Raw genomic sequence first — 19,392 nt, 5'->3', positions numbered from 1 at the left:
AGATCTCCTCCACCATCCACACTACATTCTCCGACAGCTCTCCTCCACCATCCACACTACATTCTCCGACAGATCTCCTCCACCATCCACACTACATTCTCCGACAGCTCTCCTTCACCATCCGCACTACATTCTCAAACACCTCTCTTCCCACCATCCACACTACATTCTCCAACAGCTCTCTTCCACCATCCGCACTACATTCTCTGACAGCTCTCCTCCACCATCCACACTACATTCTCCGCCAGATCTCCTCCACAATCCAGACTACATTCTCAGACAGATTTCCACCATCCACACTACATTCTCCGACAAATCTCCTCCCACCATCCACACTACATTCTCCGACAGATCTCCTCCCACCATCCACACTACATTCTCCGACAGATCTCCTCCACCATCCACACTACATTCTCCGACAGCTCTCCTCCACCATCCACACTACATTCTCTGACAGCTCTCCTCCACCATCCGCACTACATTCTCCGACAGATCTCCTCCACCATCTACACTACATTCTCTGACAGTTCTCCTCCACCATCCACACTACATTCTCTGACAGCTCTCCTCCACCATCCACACTACATTCTCTGACATCTCCTCCACCATCCACACTACATTGTCTGACAGCTCTCCTCCACCATCCACACTACATTCTCTGACAGATCTCCTCCACCAACCACACTACATTCTCCCACAGTTTTCCTCCACCATCCACATTACATTCTCCGATAGATCTCCTCTATCATCCACACTACAGCTCTCCTCCAGCATCCACACTACATTCTCCGACAGCTCTCCTCCCACCATCCACACTACATTCTCCGACAGCTCTCCTTCATCATCCGTACTACATTCTACGACAGCTCTCCTCCACCATCCACACTACATTCTCCGACAGATCTCCTCCACCATCCACACTACATTCTCCGACAGATCTCCTCCACCATCCACACTACATTCTCTGACAAATCTCCTCCACCATCCACACTACATTCTCCGACAGATCTCCTCCACCATCCGCACTACATTCTCCGACAGCTCTCCTCCACCATCCACACTACATTCTCCGACAACTCTCCTCCACCATCCACACTACATTCTCCGACAGCTCTCCTCCACCATCCACATTACATTCTCCGACAGATCTCCTCCACCATCCACACTACATTCTCCGACAGCTCTCCTTCACCATCCGCACTACATTCTCAAACACCTCTCTTCCCACCATCCACACTACATTCTCCAACAGCTCTCTTCCACCATCCGCACTACATTCTCTGACAGCTCTCCTCCACCATCCACACTACATTCTCCGCCAGCTCTCCTCCACCATCCACACTACATTCTCCGCCAGATCTCCTCCACCATCCACACTACATTCTCAGACAGATTTCCACCATTCACACTACATTCTCCGACAAATCTCCTCCCACCATCCACACTACATTCTCCGACAGCTCTCCTCCCACCATCCACACTACATTCTCTAACAGATCTCCTCCACCATCCGCACTACATTCTCCGACAGCTCTCCTCCACCATCCGCACTACATTCTCCGACAGAACTCCTCCACCATCCACACTACATTCTCCGCCAGATCTCCTCCACCATCCACTCTACATTCTCCGACAGCTCTCCTTCACCATCCGCACTACATTCTCAAACACCTCTCTTCCCACCATCCACACTACATTCTCCAACAGCTCTCTTCCACCATCCGCACTACATTCTCTGACAGCTCTCCTCCACCATCCACACTACATTCTCCGCCAGATCTCCTCCACAATCCAGACTACATTCTCAGACAGATTTCCACCATCCACACTACAACCTCCGACAAATCTCCTCCCACCATCCACACTACATTCTCCGACAGATCTCCTCCCACCATCCACACTACATTCTCTGACAGATCTCCTCCCACCATCCACACTACATTCTCCGACAGATCTCCTCCACCATCCACACTACATTCTCCGACAGCTCTCCTCCACCATCCACACTACATTCTCTGACAGCTCTCCTCCACCATCCGCACTACATTCTCCGACAGATCTCCTCCACCATCTACACTACATTCTCTGACAGTTCTCCTCCACCATCCACACTACATACTCTGACAGCTCTCCTCCACCATCCACACTACATTCTCTGACATCTCCTCCACCATCCACACTACATTGTCTGACAGATCTCCTCCACCAACCACACTACATTCTCCCACAGTTTTCCTCCACCATCCACATTACATTCTCCTCTATCATCCACACTACAGCTCTCCTCCAGCATCCACACTACATTCTCTGACAGCTCTCCTCCCACCATCCACACTACATTCTCCGACAGCTCTCCTTCATCATCCGTACTACATTCTACGACAGCTCTCCTCCACCATCCACACTACATTCTCTGACAGATCTCCTCCACCATCCACACTACATTCTCCGACAGATCTCCTCCACCATCCACACTACATTCTCTGACAAATCTCCTCCAACCTCCACACTACATTCTCCGACAGATCTCCTCCACCATCCGCACTACATTCTCCGACAGCTCTCCTCCACCATCCACACTACATTCTCCGACAGATCTCCTCCACCATCCACACTACATTCTCCGACAGATCTCCTCCGCCATCCACACTACATTCTCCGACAGCTCTCCTCCACCATCCACATTACATTCTCCGACAGATCTCCTCCACCATCCACACTACATTCTCCGACAGCTCTCCTTCACCATCCGCACTACATTCTCAAACACCTCTCTTCCCACCATCCACACTACATTCTCCAACAGCTCTCTTCCACCATCCGCACTACATTCTCTGACAGCTCTCCTCCACCATCCACACTACATTCTCCGCCAGCTCTCCTCCACCATCCACACTACATTCTCCGCCAGATCTCCTCCACCATCCACACTACATTCTCAGACAGATTTCCACCATCCACACTACATTCTCCGACAAATCTCCTCCCACCATCCACACTACATTCTCCGACAGCTCTCCTCCCACCATCCACACTACATTCTCTAACAGATCTCCTCCACCATCCGCACTACATTCTCCGACAGCTCTCCTCCACCATCCGCACTACATTCTCCGACAGAACTCCTCCACCATCCACACTACATTCTCCGACAGATCTCCTCCACCATCCACACTACATTCTCCGACAGCTCTCCTCCACCACCCACACTACATTCTCCGATAGCTCTCCTCCACCATCCACACTACATTCTCCGACAGCTCTCCTCCACCATCCACATTACATTCTCCGACAGATCCCCTCCACCATCCACACTACAGCTCTCCGCAACCATCCACACTACATTCTCCACCAGCTCTTCTCCACCATCCACACTACATTCTCCGACAGATCTCCTCCACCATCCACACTACATTCTCCGACAGACCTCCTCCACCATCCACACTACATTCTCCGACAGATCTCCTCCACCATCCACACTACATTCTCCGACAGATCTCCACCCACCATCCACACTACATTCTCCGACAGCTCTCCTCCCACCATCCACACTACATTCTCTGACAGCTCTCCTCCAGCATCCACACTACATTCTCCGACAGATCTCCTCCACCATCCACACTACATTCTCCGACAGCTCTCCTCCACCATCCACACTACATTCTCCCACAGCTCTCCTCCACCATCCACACTACATTCTCCAACAGATCTCCTCCACCATCCACACTACATTCTCCGACAGCTCTCCTCCACCATCCACACTACATTCTCCGACAGCTCTCCTCCACCAACCACACTACATTCTCCGACAGATCTCCTCCACCATCCACACTACATTCTCTGACAGCTCTCTTCCACCATCCGCACTACATTCTCCGACAGCTCTCCTCCACCATCCACACTACATTCTCTGACAGCTCTCTTCCACCATCCGCACTACATTCTCCGACAGCTCTCTTCCACCATCTGCACTACATTCTCCGACAGATCTCCTCCACCTTCCACACTACATTCTCCGACAGATCTCCTCCACCTTCCACACTACATTCTCTGACAGATCTCCTCCACCATCCACACTACATTCTCCGACAGCTCTCCTCCACCATCCACACTACATTCTCCCACAGCTCTCCTCCACCATCCGCACTACATTCTCCGACAGAACTCCTCCACCATCCACACTACATTCTCCGACAGATCTCCTCCACCATCCACACTACATTCTCCGACAGCTCTCCTCCACCATCCACACTACATTCTTCGACAGCTCTCCTCCACCATCCACATTACATTCTCCGACAGATCCCCTCCACCATCCACACTACAGCTCTCCGCAACCATCCACACTACATTCTCCACCAGCTCTTCTCCACCATCCACACTACATTCTCCGACAGACCTCCTCCACCATCCACACTACATTCTCCGACAGATCTCCACCCACCATCCACACTACATTCTCCGACAGCTCTCCTCCCACCATCCACACTACATTCTCTGACAGCTCTCCTCCAGCATCCACACTACATTCTCCGACAGATCTCCTCCACCATCCACACTACATTCTCCGACAGATCTCCTCCACCATCCACACTACATTCTCCGACAGATCTCCTCCACCATCCACACTACATTCTCCGACAGATCTCCCCCCACCATCCACACTACATTCTCCGGCAGATCTCCTCCACCATCCACACTACATTCTCCGACAGATCTCCTCCACCATCCACACTACATTCTCCGACAGATCTCCCCCCACCATCCACACTACATTCTCCGACAGATCTCCCCCCACCATCCACACTACATTCTCCGGCAGATCTCCTCCACCATCCACACTACATTCTCCGACAGATCTCCTCCACCATCCACACTACATTCTCCGACAGATCTCCCCCCACCATCCACACTACATTCTCCGACAGATCTCCTCCACCATCCGCACTACATTCTCCGACAGCTCTCCTCCACCATCCACACTACATTCTCCGACAGATCTCCTCCACCATCCACACTACATTCTCCAACAGATCTCCTCCACCATCCACACTACATTCTCTGACAGCTCTCTTCCACCATCCGCACTACATTCTCCGACAGATCTCCTCCACCTTCCACACTACATTCTCCGACAGATCTCCTCCACCATCCACACTATTCTCCGACAGATCTCCTCCACCATCCACACAACATTCTCCGACAGCTCTCCTCCACCATCCACACTACATTCTCCGACAGATCTCCTCCACCATCCACACTACATTCTCCGACAGATCTCCTCCACCATCCACACTACATTCTCCGACAGATCTCCTCCACCATCCATACTACATTCTCTGACAGATCTCCTCCACCATCCACACTATATTCTCCGACAGATCTCCAACACCATCCACACTACATTCTCCGACAGATCTCCTCCACCATCCACACTACATTCTCCGACAGTTTTCCTCCACCATCCACGTTACATTCTCCGATAGATCTCCTCCATCATGCACACTACAGTTCTCCTCCACCATCCACACTACATTCTCCGACAGCAGTCCTCCACCATCCACACTACATTCTCCGACAGTTTTCCTCCACCATCCACGTTACATTCTCCGATAGATCTCCTCCATCATGCACACTACAGTTCTCCTCCACCATCCACACTACATTCTCCGACAGCAGTCCTCCACCATCCACACTACATTCTCCGACAAATCTCCTCCCACCATCCACACTACATTCTCTGACAGCTCTCTTCCACCATCCGCACTACATTCTCCGACAGATCTCCTCCACCTTCCACACTACATTCTCCGACAGATCTCCTCCACCATCCACACTATTCTCCGACAGATCTCCTCCACCATCCACACTACATTCTCCGACAGATCTCCTCCACCATCCACACTACATTCTCCGACAGATCTCCTCCACCATCCATACTACATTCTCTGACAGATCTCCTCCACCATCCACACTATATTCTCCGACAGATCTCCAACACCATCCACACTACATTCTCCGACAGATCTCCTCCACCATCCACACTACATTCTCCGACAGTTTTCCTCCACCATCCACGTTACATTCTCCGATAGATCTCCTCCATCATGCACACTACAGTTCTCCTCCACCATCCACACTACATTCTCCGACAGCAGTCCTCCACCATCCACACTACATTCTCCGACAAATCTCCTCCCACCATCCACACTACATTCTCCGACAGATCTCCGCCATCCACACTACATTCTCCGACAGCTCTCCTCCACCATCCACATTACATTCCCCGACAGATCGCCTCCATCATCCACACTACATTCAGCGTCAGCTCTCCTCCACCATCCACACTACATTCTCCGACAGCTCTCCTCCACCATCCACACTACATTCTCCGACAGCTCTCCTCCACCATCCACACTACATTCTCCGACAGATCTTCTCCCACCATCCACACTACATTCTCCGACAGCTCTCCCCCCACCATCCACACTACATTCTCCGACAGCTCTCCTCCATCATCCACACTACATTGTCCGACAGATCTCCTCCACCATCCACACTACATTCTCCGACAGATCTCCTCCACCATCCACACTACATTCTCCGACAGATCTCCTCCACCATCCACACTACATTCTCCGACAGATCTCCTCCACCATCTACACTACATTCTCCGACAGATCTCCTCCACCATCTGCACTACATTCTCTGACAGATCTCCTCCACCATCTACACTACATTCTCCGACAGATCTCCTCCACCATCCACACTACATTCTCCGACAGATCTCCTCCACCATCCACACTACATTCTCCGACAGATCTCCTCCACCATCTACACTACATTCTCCGACAGATCTCCTCCACCATCCACACTACATTCTCCGACAGCTCTCCTCCAACATCCACACTACATTCTCCGACAGATCTCCCCACCATCCACACTACATTCTCCGCCATTATACACCAGTAGGGCCTATCTGACCCCCTCCCTAGGAGATTCTGAAGCTTAGGGGCAATGTTTGTTCCTGGGACTGCATACTCGTGCAGCTATGAGTGGCTACCTCTCTGTTTGCATAATTTATATCCTATAGTATATAAAATGGAAAAAGAAGAATGGTTCTTTCAAGAAAATAAAGAAGAAGCCAAGGGAAGACTTGGTCCAGTTAAAAATGATTTTATTATCATACAAAATGTTCTATGGATTAAACAGTTCCTCCTGGAAAAGCCGTCGTATATATGTGTAAAAAGCATCATCTGGCGGGTTCTCTGTCTCCGACTTATTTTATCTGCATAACATTTCCCACATTCTGAATGCAGTGCCGACGTTCACGCGGTGTGAATTTTCTGGTGTCTAACAAGGTGTACTTTCTGAGTGAATGATTTCCCGCACTCTGAACATGGGTAAGGACGCTCACCCCTGTGAGCTTTCTGGTGTCTTACAAGGTTTGCATTGCGAATGAAACATTTCCCGCACTCTGAACATGAATAGCGGCGCTCACCTTTGTGCTTTTTTTGGTGTCCAAGAAGTTCCCTTTTTACAGTGAAAGATTTCCCACACTCTGAACATGAATAAATACCCTCCCCTGCATGAATTTTCTGGTGATTAACAAGGTCTCTTTTACAAATGAAGGATTTCCCGCACTCTAAACATGGATAAGGACGCACACCTGTGTGAATTCTCTGGTGCATAACAAGGTGTCCCCTCCGAGTGAATGGTTTCCCGCACTCTAAACATGGATAAGGACGTTCACCCGTGTGAACTCTCTGGTGTTTCACACGTGATCTTTTTGTAGTGAAAGATTTCCCGCACTCTGAACATGAATAAGGGCGCTCACCCGTGTGAATTCTCTGGTGGCTATCACGGTCTCCTTTCTGAGTGAAAGATTTCTCACACCCTGAACACGAATAAGGACACTCACCCGTGTGAACTCGCTGGTGTTGAACAAGTATTGCTTTTGTGGTGAAGGATTTCCCACACTCTGAACAACAGTAAGGACGCTCACCTGTGTGAATCCTCTGATGTCTAGTAAGGTGTACTTTTTTAGGGAAGCATTTGCCGCACTCTGAACAAGGATAAGGACGCTCACCTGTGTGAGTTCTCTGGTGTACAATAAGTACTGGTTTCTGAGTGAAACATTTTCCGCACTCTGAACATGGATAGGGACGTTCACCAGTGTGAATTCTATGATGTCTACGACGGTCATCCTTTTCAGTGAAAGGTTTCCTGCACTCTGAAGATGACAACGAACGCTCTCCTGTGTGTAACCTCTTACGGCTTAAAGATGATTTTTGGGGATCGGATGGATCTGTTGATCTGTCAGCACTGTGAGAACTTGGATGGACATCTGAAGTCATAGTATGGGATTTCTCAGAAGGTTCCTCAGGATTAGAAGGACCCATTGATCTTAGATGGACATCTGAAGTCATAGTATGGGATTTATCAGAAGGTTCCTCAGGATTAGAAGGATCCAATGATCTTAGATGGACATCTGAAGTCATAGTATGGGATTTATCAGAAGGTTCCTCAGGATTAGAAGGATCCAATGATCTTAGATGGACATCTGAAGTCATAGTATGGGATTTATCAGAAGGTTCCTCAGGATTAGAAGGATCCTTTGATCTAACCAACCAATCAGAGTTGACTTCTGTCTTACAATCTGGAGATATAATAAGATGTCCCTCCGATGTATTTATATTCCAGGAACACCGTCCATCTGCTGGAAAGCAATATTTAATATAAGTCATATCTGTTCTCATACATCTTGTATTCAAAAGACATAGATCTATGTGTAGCTTTCAAAACATTCTCAGAGCTCTGGCATTGAATTTGGTGTAATTATTTTAGAAAATGAAAAATAAAAATGATACTTAGTGCAATTTGGGAGTTTTGTAACAGTATTTGTGCATTGGTGACAAGGTCATGGTGAAGAATGGGACATTTCTCCACCTATTCCTAAAAACACATCAAGGATATACTGTTCATATTGTGTACAGAAATTTAAAAATTGTATGTGAACATCCATAGATATTATCGGTAACTCACGTGAGAAGCCACTACATGGAACCTGATACAGTGGCATAACGTGAGGGTCAAGGCTACGCCCTGCATGTTTCGTCTAATAGGACATCCTCAGGGGTATGTAGTGTTGAGTCTCCACCGTGCATTGTAGACCGCATAAGCAATTGCGTATGGTTGGGAATCTCATCGACAGGTCCATTTAAGAGTCAGATGTGCTTTTTAGGAATGTTAATCAGTTACCAAGTATATTAAAGCATATGCCCTCACTCAAAAGCGCCTGACCCTGGGGCAAGTCAGCCATTTAATTTTTTTTTTGAGGAACGGAGATGGACCTTTCATATGGTGTACAGTATCTCCTCCTCATTTGTTTGGAACATGATGTTATATTGAGGAATGGAGATGGACCTTTCATATGGTGTACAGTATCTCCTCCTCATTTGTTGGGAACATGACATTATATTGAGGAATGGAGATGGACCTTTCATATGGTGTACAGTATCTCCTCCTCATTTGTTGGGAACATGACGTTATATTGAGGAATGGAGATGGACCTTTCATATGGTGTACAGTATCTCCTTCTCATTTGTTGGGAACATGACGTTATATTGAGGAATGGAGATGGACCTTTCATATGGTATACAGTATCTCCTCCTCATTTGCTGGGAACTATAGGTGATTTTTCTACCCTTCTCTGGATCAACTGCCACTTTACATTTTTTTTTACTCAATGGAATACATTCTTTATGCTTAAAGAATTCAATTTAAATAGTGAACTGTCTCTGCATTTAGTGTTTATGACTTACTTGTGTCCATATGTAGAGAAGATCCCTGCTGTTGTTTACTTCCCATAATCATCTCCCCCTCCTCCATAGACTGCTGATCTCCACTCACCAACATCTCTTCTTCTTCTTCTTCTTTAATCTCAGCTTTGACGTCTCTCAGTTCTTCACCCTAAACCCCAAAGATTTATAATTAGGAACAAGAGATTACATAGATGAATGTCCTCTCATAGAATTATTTTTCCCCCAGTCCCATCTACCTGATCAGTCTCTTTATAACTGGGAGTTTTCTTGGGGAAATCCTGAGAATAGAGAGGACCTCTCTCCTCCATAGACTGCTGATCTCCACTCACCAACCTCTCTTCTTCTTTCTTAACCTCAAATTTGATGTCTTTCTGTTCTTCATTCTAAATTCAAGAGATGATAAATATCAAATCCGGAAAGACTGCTTAAAATATAAAATAGATTTTATATATATATATATATATATATATATATATATATATATATATATATATATATATATATATATATATATATATATATATATATATATATATATATATATATATATATATATATATACACACACACACACACACACACACACACACACACACATTAAAAAAAAAAACTCTATATATATCACCTCTCGTATTTGTTCGTTTTTTGCCCAGTCCCATCTACCTGATCATTCTCTGTATAGTTTTGATGTTCCTGGGTGGAATTCTGGGAATAGAGAGGACAACCCTCCTCCATAGACTGCTGATCTCCACTCACCAACATCTCTTCTTCTTCCTGTTTAACTTCAGCTTTGATGTATGCCAGTTCCTTATTCTAAGCCCCAAAGATGATAGATTTCGATTTTAAAAAGGGACACGAGATTACATCATAGAATGTCCTCTCATTGCATAGAATACATTTTTTGATCTACATGCTCAGTCCCACCTACCTGATGATGCTGGGGGATGGTGTGACCTTCCTGTGTGGAATCCCGGGAATACAGAGGACGGGGAAATCTCTCTGGTGGGTTCCCATTACTGGATCCATCTGTAGGAAACACACACACTGACTGAATACATTGTTTCTATGTGTTTATCAGATGATGGGGGATCTAGGTGGAGCCTCCGTACTGCTCTCTCCTTTACAATAAAGTCTCCTCTTACCCGGTGATGTGAGGGGCGGCTGATTGTCCATCATGACGTCCTTGTAGAGATCCTTGTGTCCTTCTAAATACTCCCACTCCTCCATGGAGAAATAGACAGTGACATCCTGACACCTTATAGGAACCTGACACACACAATGATACAGTCACCATCCAGACACATCCCTTGTCTGTTACTGGATAATGTCCCAGAATTCCCGGCACCGCTCACCTCTGCCTTAAGCAGATCAAGCAAGACCTAGAACAGCCAAATGGAATCATCACACAGCTCCACTGACTACAGAGCAGCTAACAAAACTAAATTTACCTAAACCTCTCTAGAAACCTAACTAGGAGGGTGATACAGTTAGGATGTATCCAGTCTATAAACCAGAGGCTCTGGATGGACAGTTGGATAAATGGCTCTATATTTAGGATGTATCCGGTCTATAAACCAGAGGCTCTGGATGGACAGTTGGATAAATGGTTTTATATTTAGGATGTATCCAGTCTATAAACCAGAGGCTCTGGATGGACAGTTGGATAAATAACTCTGTTTATGCAGAATATATCTGTTCTATAAACTATAAAAGACGTCCTAGGAGGAAGAGGGTGAAAATTATGGGAGGTTACTGAGTGTAAATATAAAATAAGATCTTATTACCTCCTCTGCTGCCGGTTCCAGCAATGTCTCCTCTCTACTTCTCTCTAACTTCTCTTTTTCCGGAGCGTCCCTATTTATATTTAGGTATCACTTCCTGTCTGTAAACAACATCACTTCCTGCCTGTGCCTACATCACTTCCTGTCTGTAGTCGCCTCACTTCCTGTTGGTGTGTTCTAAGTGAGATCGCCACCTTGTGTTGAATATAAATACTGGAGTCTACATTACACTTAACAGACATCAAAAAAATGAAAACAATTTGTTGCTTAAATTTTGATATTTATAGATGTAAAACAAAATATTTAAATCTCACATGCCCCAACATTATGTGTTTTACAGTCCTTCAACATCCTGCACCTCAACCCACACACAGCATTCGTACATGTAGAGGATTATTTTGGAATTCTCAGACAGATCTCCTCCACCATCCACACTACATTGTCCGACAGATCTCCTCCACCATCCGCACTACATTCTCCGACAGATCTCCTCCACCATCCACAGTACATTCTCCGACAGATCTCCTCCACCATCCACACTACATTCTCCGACAGATCTCCTCCACCATCCACACTACATTCTCCGACAGATCTCCTCCACCATCCACACTACATTCTCCGACAGCTCTCCTCCCACCATCCACACTACATTCTCAGACAGCTCTCCTCCACCATCCACACTACATTCTCCGACAGATCTCCTCCACCATCCACACTACATTCTCCGACAGATCTCCTCCACCATCCACACTACATTCTCCGACAGATCTCCTCCACCATCCACACTACATTCTCCAACAGATCTCCTCCACCATCCACACTACATTCTCCGACAGATCTCCTTCACCATCCACACTACATTCTCCGACATCTCTCCTCCACCATCCACACTACATTCTCCAACAGATCTCCTCCACCATCCACACTACATTCTCCGACAGATCTCCTCCCACCATCCACACTGCATTCTCCGACAGATCTCCTCCTCCATCCACACTACATTCTCCAACAGATCTCCTCCACCATCCACACTACATTCTCTGACAGATCTCCTCCACCATCCACACTACATTCTCTGACAGATCTCCTCCACCATCCACACTACATTCTCCGACATCTCTCCTCCACCAGCCACACTACATTCTCCAACAGATCTCCTCCACCATCCACACTACATTCTCCGACAGATCTCCTCCCACCATCCACACTGCATTCTCCGACAGATCTCCTCCACCATCCACACTACATTCTCCGACAGATCTCCTCCACCATCCACACTACATTCTCCGACAGATCTCCTCCACCATCCACACTACATTCTCCGACAGATCTCCTCCACCATCCACACTACATTCTCCGACAGATCTCCTCCACCATCCACACTACATTCTCCGACAGCTCTCCTCCACCATCCACACTACGTTCTCCAACAGATCTCCTCCACCATCCACACTACATTCTCCGACAGCTCTCCTCCACCATCCACACTACATTCTCCGACAGATCTCCTCCCACCATCCACACTACATTCTCCGACAAATCTCCCCCACCATCCACACTACATTCTCCGACAGATCTCCCCCACCATCCACACTACATTCTCCGACAGATCTCCTCCACCATCCACACTACATTCTCCGACAAATCTCCTCCACCATCCACACTACATTCTCCGACAGATCTCCTCCACCATCCACACTACATTCTCCGACAGATCTCCTCCACCATCCACACTACATTCTCCGACAGCTCTCATCCCACCATCCACACTACATTCTCAGACAGCTCTCCTCCACCATCCACACTACATTCTCCGACAGATCTCCTCCACCATCCACACTATATTCTCCGACAGCTCTCCTCCACCATCCACACTACATTCTCCGACAGCTCTCCTCCACCATCCACACTACATTCTCCGACAGATCTCCTCCACCATCTACACTACATTCTCCGACAGATCTCCTCCAACATCCACACTACATTCTCCGACAGATCTCCTCCACCATCCACACTACATTCTCCGACAGATCTCCTCCACCATCCACACTACATTCTCCGACATCTCTCCTCCACCATCCACACTACATTCTCCGACAGATCTCCTCCACCATCCACACTACATTCTCCGACAGATCTCCTCCAACATCCACACTACATTCTTCGACAGATCTCCTCCATCCACACTACATTCTCCGACAGATCTCCTCCAACATCCACACTACATTCTCCGACAGATCTCCTCCACCATCCACACTACATTCTCCGACAGATCTCCTCCACCATCCACACTACATTCTCCGACAGCTCTCCTCCACCCTCCACACTACATTCTCCAACAGATCTCCTCTACCATCCACACTACATTCACCAACAGATCTCCTCCACCATCCACACTACATTCTCCAACAGATCTCCTCCCACCATCCACACTACATTCTCCGACAGATCTCCTCCACCATCTACACTACATTCTCCGACAGATCTCCTCCAACATCCACACTACATTCTCCGACAGATCTCCTCCACCATCCACACTACATTCTCCGACATCTCTCCTCCACCATCCACACTACATTCTCCGACAGATCTCCTCCACCATCCACACTACATTCTCCGACAGATCTCCTCCAACATCCACACTACATTCTTCGACAGATCTCCTCCATCCACACTACATTCTCCGACAGATCTCCTCCAACATCCACACTACATTCTCCGACAGATCTCCTCCACCATCCACACTACATTCTCAGACAGATCTCCTCCACCATCCACACTACATTCTCCGACAGCTCTCCTCCACCCTCCACACTACATTCTCCAACAGATCTCCTCTACCATCCACACTACATTCTCCAACAGATCTCCTCCACCATCCACACTACATTCTCCAACAGATCTCCTCCACCATCCACACTACATTCTCAGACAGATCTCCTCCACCATCCACACTACATTCTCCGACAGCTCTCCTCCACCCTCCACACTACATTCTCCAACAGATCTCCTCTACCATCCACACTACATTCTCCAACAGATCTCCTCCACCATCCACACTACATTCTCCAACAGATCTCCTCTACCATCCACACTACATTTTCAGGCAAATTTTCCATCCTTTGCAGTAGCTTCTCTTGCCGGCTCCTCTTAATGTGTTTACGAAACCAATAATCTTTGTCATTTTCTGTAAGTGTGCTGTTTCCCCATTGACCACCGATGGTCAATTTTCATGGACTGTCGTGTGTAAATATTGGACTTAATACCGTTTCATATGAGAACCGTGCTCCTTTAATTTATTCTTTATGGGTATATATCTGTCAAGCCACACTCCTAAAAACTCAAATATTTTTATTATACCCCCGATTTACTGTTATGAGAATTAGCCCTTGTACACACGGTCGGACATTCCAAGGGAAAATGTCCCATCGGACCGTGTTGTCAGATAATCCAACCGTGTGTGAGCTCCATCAGACTGTTTCCATCGGAATATCCGACCAACAAAGTTTTAGAGCAGGGCTATAAAATTTTCCGACAACATGATCCGATCGGACTTCGTCCGATCGTTTGTAGAGAATTCCGATCAGTCAAAGTGCCACGCATGCTCAGATCAAATTCCTAGACCAAAACTATTGGCTACTAGCCTGAACGTAGTCCCAAATAACATCGCCACGTTCTGAACGATCGGATTTTCCGACAACTTTGTCCGACCGTGTGTATGCAACAGTTTCGGACAAAATCCGTCGGACAAAATCCAACGGATTTGGTTGTCAGAATGTCCGACCATGTGTACAAGGGCTAATACATCACTTGTCTCTGTAGCGCTGGTGGTTTTGTTTATTAATGCAATGTTAATACTTTATAATTAAAGTCTATGAACAATTCTATGGCTTAGTATTTGGCGCCATCTAGCGGCCAAATACAGACAGTGGACTCGGATGACTTTTCAGAGCATCAAACTAATTACAGGAAGTGATTGTTTATTTACTTTGATATTTGAACTCACTAAATATAGGTGTCATAAAAATGTACAGATTTTCCAGCTTGCTGGCTAATAATTTTAAACTCTTAAAATCCTGAATGAACCAAGATATACTAAGACAATAAACCTAATAAATAATATAGTGCTAAGAATCAGTCAATATTAAATAGTGAATACAAAAGTGAATATAAATTTTCCAGCGTGCTGCTTAATAAATTAATAAATAAAATAAAAATAAGAATAAGAATAAGAATAAAAAATATAAAATATATATAAATGTGAATTCCACAATAAAATAAATAAATTAGATAGCTGAGATAAATGGATGAATGATTGATGCTATGTTACTAAACTCAATCTATAATCAACAGTGAAATTCTAAAAAATATACTCAGTGCCTGTGACTGTGGTTATGGCGTAACCAAGTGCCTTGGTTTGCAAATTCAATAAAATTCAATAAAATGACCATAAAACAAAACCAAAAAATTCAAATTTGTACAGTTGTGAACACAAGTGAAAAATGAAAAGTGCAACGAATATATACACTGTGTTAGGTTTCAAAAAATTCCCAAGTAGAGATAAGAGAATTGGGAAAAAAAGTATAAGTAATAATAGAGATTTAGTCCATAATGTGAAAAAATCTTGCGGTGACAAATCAGATATGAAAGTCTAATTGGGTAAAAATTGAAAATAAAGATGAAAATTAAATAGTGAAAAAAGATTTTCTATGTATAGAAGAGGAGTGGAGGGAGTAACTTCGCTATCCGTTCGTATTTATGAATTTTGCTCTCACTTTGATATTTGACCTTGCACTGCATGCTGGGTAGGACATAAAAAGACCCCGAGCGGCCATCTTAGGTCTCTTCTGGACGCATGGCCTGCCTGTGAGGACCTGTGAGGAGGCCTCCAGAAGGAGCGGCCTACAGCCATTTCGGAGCGCAACTCAAACAGACTGTGTGAGCAATCTGACAGCGTGAGAGACACAGTGACCGGATTGGGAAAGATCCAGAGACACTCGTCTGTGCATCAGAGGACCTGGTTCACCCAGCGGGGTGACGGAGCCGGGCCGGCGTTGAAGCAAGCCACAGAGCACCGGACCAGAGCCACTATGCAGAGCTTCAGATCCAGTTGGTGAATGGGTTGCAGCCCACAGTTTCATTACGCGCTTGCATCTAGTCAGACTCATAGACAAGTGTTTGCTGGCAGGGGCGTAACTATAGGGGGTGCAGCAGTCGTGACCGCAACTGGGCCTTGTGATGCAGGGGGCCCATGCAGCCCCCTCTACATATGGCCAGCAGCAGCATAGGCAGCTAGCACACACTATTACATACCCCCTCCATATCCCCCTGGGGACAGGGACCCCTTCTCACGTGGGGACAGGGACCCCTTCTCACCTGGGGGCAGTAACTTCATCTGCCCTGGAGAAAAGGACCACATCTATTCTGGGGACGGGGACCCAATCCTGCCTAGGGACAGTCCCCCAATGGGGCACCTAAAAATGTAAAAAAATAAATAAATAAAAACTACCGATACCAGTGGTGGAACTACAGGGCTCAGAAAGGTCATACCTGTGACCACGCCCTGGAGTTCCACCGCTGGACTCGGAGGGAAGGGCCCTGGCTGGGGTTCAGGGGGGCCCTTCATGGTTTCTTGCATCGGGGCCCTGAAGGTTCTAGTTACGCCACTGTTTGCTGGGACCTGTAGTCCTACAGAAGAAGTTCACAGAGGCTGGCTTTAGGCAGGCATAAGGCCTAACTGTCATTGCATCTTAAGCATTGTACTATACTTAAGGAAACACTCACTGGAACAGTTACACAAACAGTCACAGGACCACTCCTCAATCAATCCTAATTTCTTTACCCTTTGGATTACAATTTATAAGAGACCATCATAGCTACCAGAAGACAAGACTTTTTTTTTTTAACCATAAACGACGAGTTTATTGGCAATCAAAGTAACAGAACTTACAGTCTCATCATACAATGAACAAGATCAAGTAACATACAGTATACAAGTTCCATTATTACATTATTATATTATTAATATACATTATTCCATGAATAGGGTAAAACTAAAAGCTTAAACGACAACAGGAAAATAACTTGCATCCACCGGAGAAAAGAAAGAATACAAAGAGGCAGGACTAACAACACCCAAGGGGTTGCACATAGTATTAGTAACTTTCTATTTCGCCACACACTGCACCCTGCGTCCTCCCCCGACCATAGCATGTTGTTAACCATTCCGACTGCACGTCCAGTAGGGTACTACTGGTATGACCCATCAGTTATCACCTATCTGAGGGTCAACTTAAAGTTGAGTGGGGCTAATCTGTGTAGGTTTTTCGGGGCTATTAAACCACCTGTCCCAGATCTTGTTGTACTTATTGGGGCACCCCCCTATAACTTTTTTCAATGGCAGTGGTAGATTCACCTCAGCTATCCATGCCTAGACGGTGGGGGGAGTAGTGCGCATCCATAGTTTGGCTACCAGCTTCCTAGCACTGAACAGAGCCTCTTGTAAAAAAACAGTAAGGAACTTGTCAGTCGGAACATCCGAAAAAAAAGCCCAACAAACAGGTTTTAGGATCCAGTTGTAGGGGGGGAGCCCATGTGGTCATGTAGGAACTGTATGACCTGTGACCAATAGGCCTGGATATCCGGGCAAGTCCATATTAACCACTTCCCGACCAGCGCACGACGATGTACGTCGACAGAATGGCACGGGCAGGCATATTGGCGTACAGGTACGTCCAATATTCAATGCCGCCCTGCCATCGGGAGCGCGCCGCCGGCGGCGCGCTCCCGCGCTGGTCGGGACCCCCGTGAGTCCGGTCGCGGGACCCGCGGACTCAATCGCCGCGGGCATCCCCACGATCGTCTCATGGAGCGGCCGAATGGAGGAAATGCTGTGTAAACAACATTTCTCCATTCTGCCTAGCAACTAGTGATGCTGATCTCTGCTCCATGTGATTGGAGCAGAGATCAGTGTTCACTAAATGAAAGCCCAACCCCCCCACAGTTAGTAACACACCCCTAGGAACACTTAACCCCTACACTGCCACCCACTGGTTAACCCCTTCACTGCCAGTGTCATTTACACAGGAATCACTGCATTTATATAGCAGTGATTACTGTATAAATGACAATGGTCCCAAAAATGTGTCAAAAATGTCCGATGTGTCTGCCGCAATGTCGCAGTCACAATAAAAATCGCTGATCGCCGCCATTACTAGTAAAAAAAAATAATAAAAAATTATTAATAAAAATGATATAAAACTATCCCTATTTTGTAGACGCTATAACTTTTGCGCAAACCAATCAATAATCGCTTATTGCGATTTTTTTTACCAAAAATATGTAGAAGAATACGTATCGGCCTAAACTGAGGGAAAAAAATGTTTTTTTATATATTTTTGGGGGATATTTATTATAACAAAAAGTAAAAAATAATGCGTTTTTTTCAAAATTGTCGCTCTATTTTTGTTCATAGCGCAAAAAATAAAAACCGCAGGGGTGATCAAATACCACCAAAAGAAAGCTCTATTTGTGGGAAAAAAAGGACGTCAATTTTGTTTGGGAGCCACGTCGCACGACCGCGCAATTGTCAGTTAAAGCGACGCAGTGCCGAATTGCAAAAAGTGGTCTGGTCTTTGACCAGCAAAATGGTCCGGTCTGAAAGTGGTTAAATGATAAAACGTACAAGGGTGGTCCGCGCACCTCGGGCAACGCAGATTTTGAGAAGCTTGGTATTTAACCACTTTACGACCAGCGCACGCCGATGTACGTCCATTTTTTAGAAGAGG

General features: G+C 46.3%; 1 protein-coding gene across 1 annotated transcript in view; it reads right to left on the bottom strand.

Annotated features, from left to right (window-relative positions):
- LOC143955511 (uncharacterized) overlaps window positions 1-11,602 on the bottom strand; it is a 95,280-nt gene extending 83,678 nt beyond the window's left edge. The window contains 3 exon segments of the mRNA XM_077465545.1: window positions 10,488-10,637; window positions 10,753-10,850; window positions 10,967-11,602. Of these exon segments, the coding sequence (XP_077321671.1) occupies window positions 10,488-10,637; window positions 10,753-10,850; window positions 10,967-11,051 (333 nt within the window). The 5' untranslated portion in view covers window positions 11,052-11,602.
- Between the last annotated feature and the right edge of the window lie 7,790 nt (window positions 11,603-19,392).

Source organism: Lithobates pipiens, unplaced genomic scaffold, assembly GCF_037356315.1.
Source record: "Lithobates pipiens isolate NorthernLeopardFrog02 unplaced genomic scaffold, aLitPip1_a1.2 Scaffold_35, whole genome shotgun sequence".
NCBI lineage: Eukaryota > Metazoa > Chordata > Amphibia > Anura > Ranidae > Lithobates > Lithobates pipiens.
This window is presented reverse-complemented; position numbering and strand designations above follow the sequence as displayed.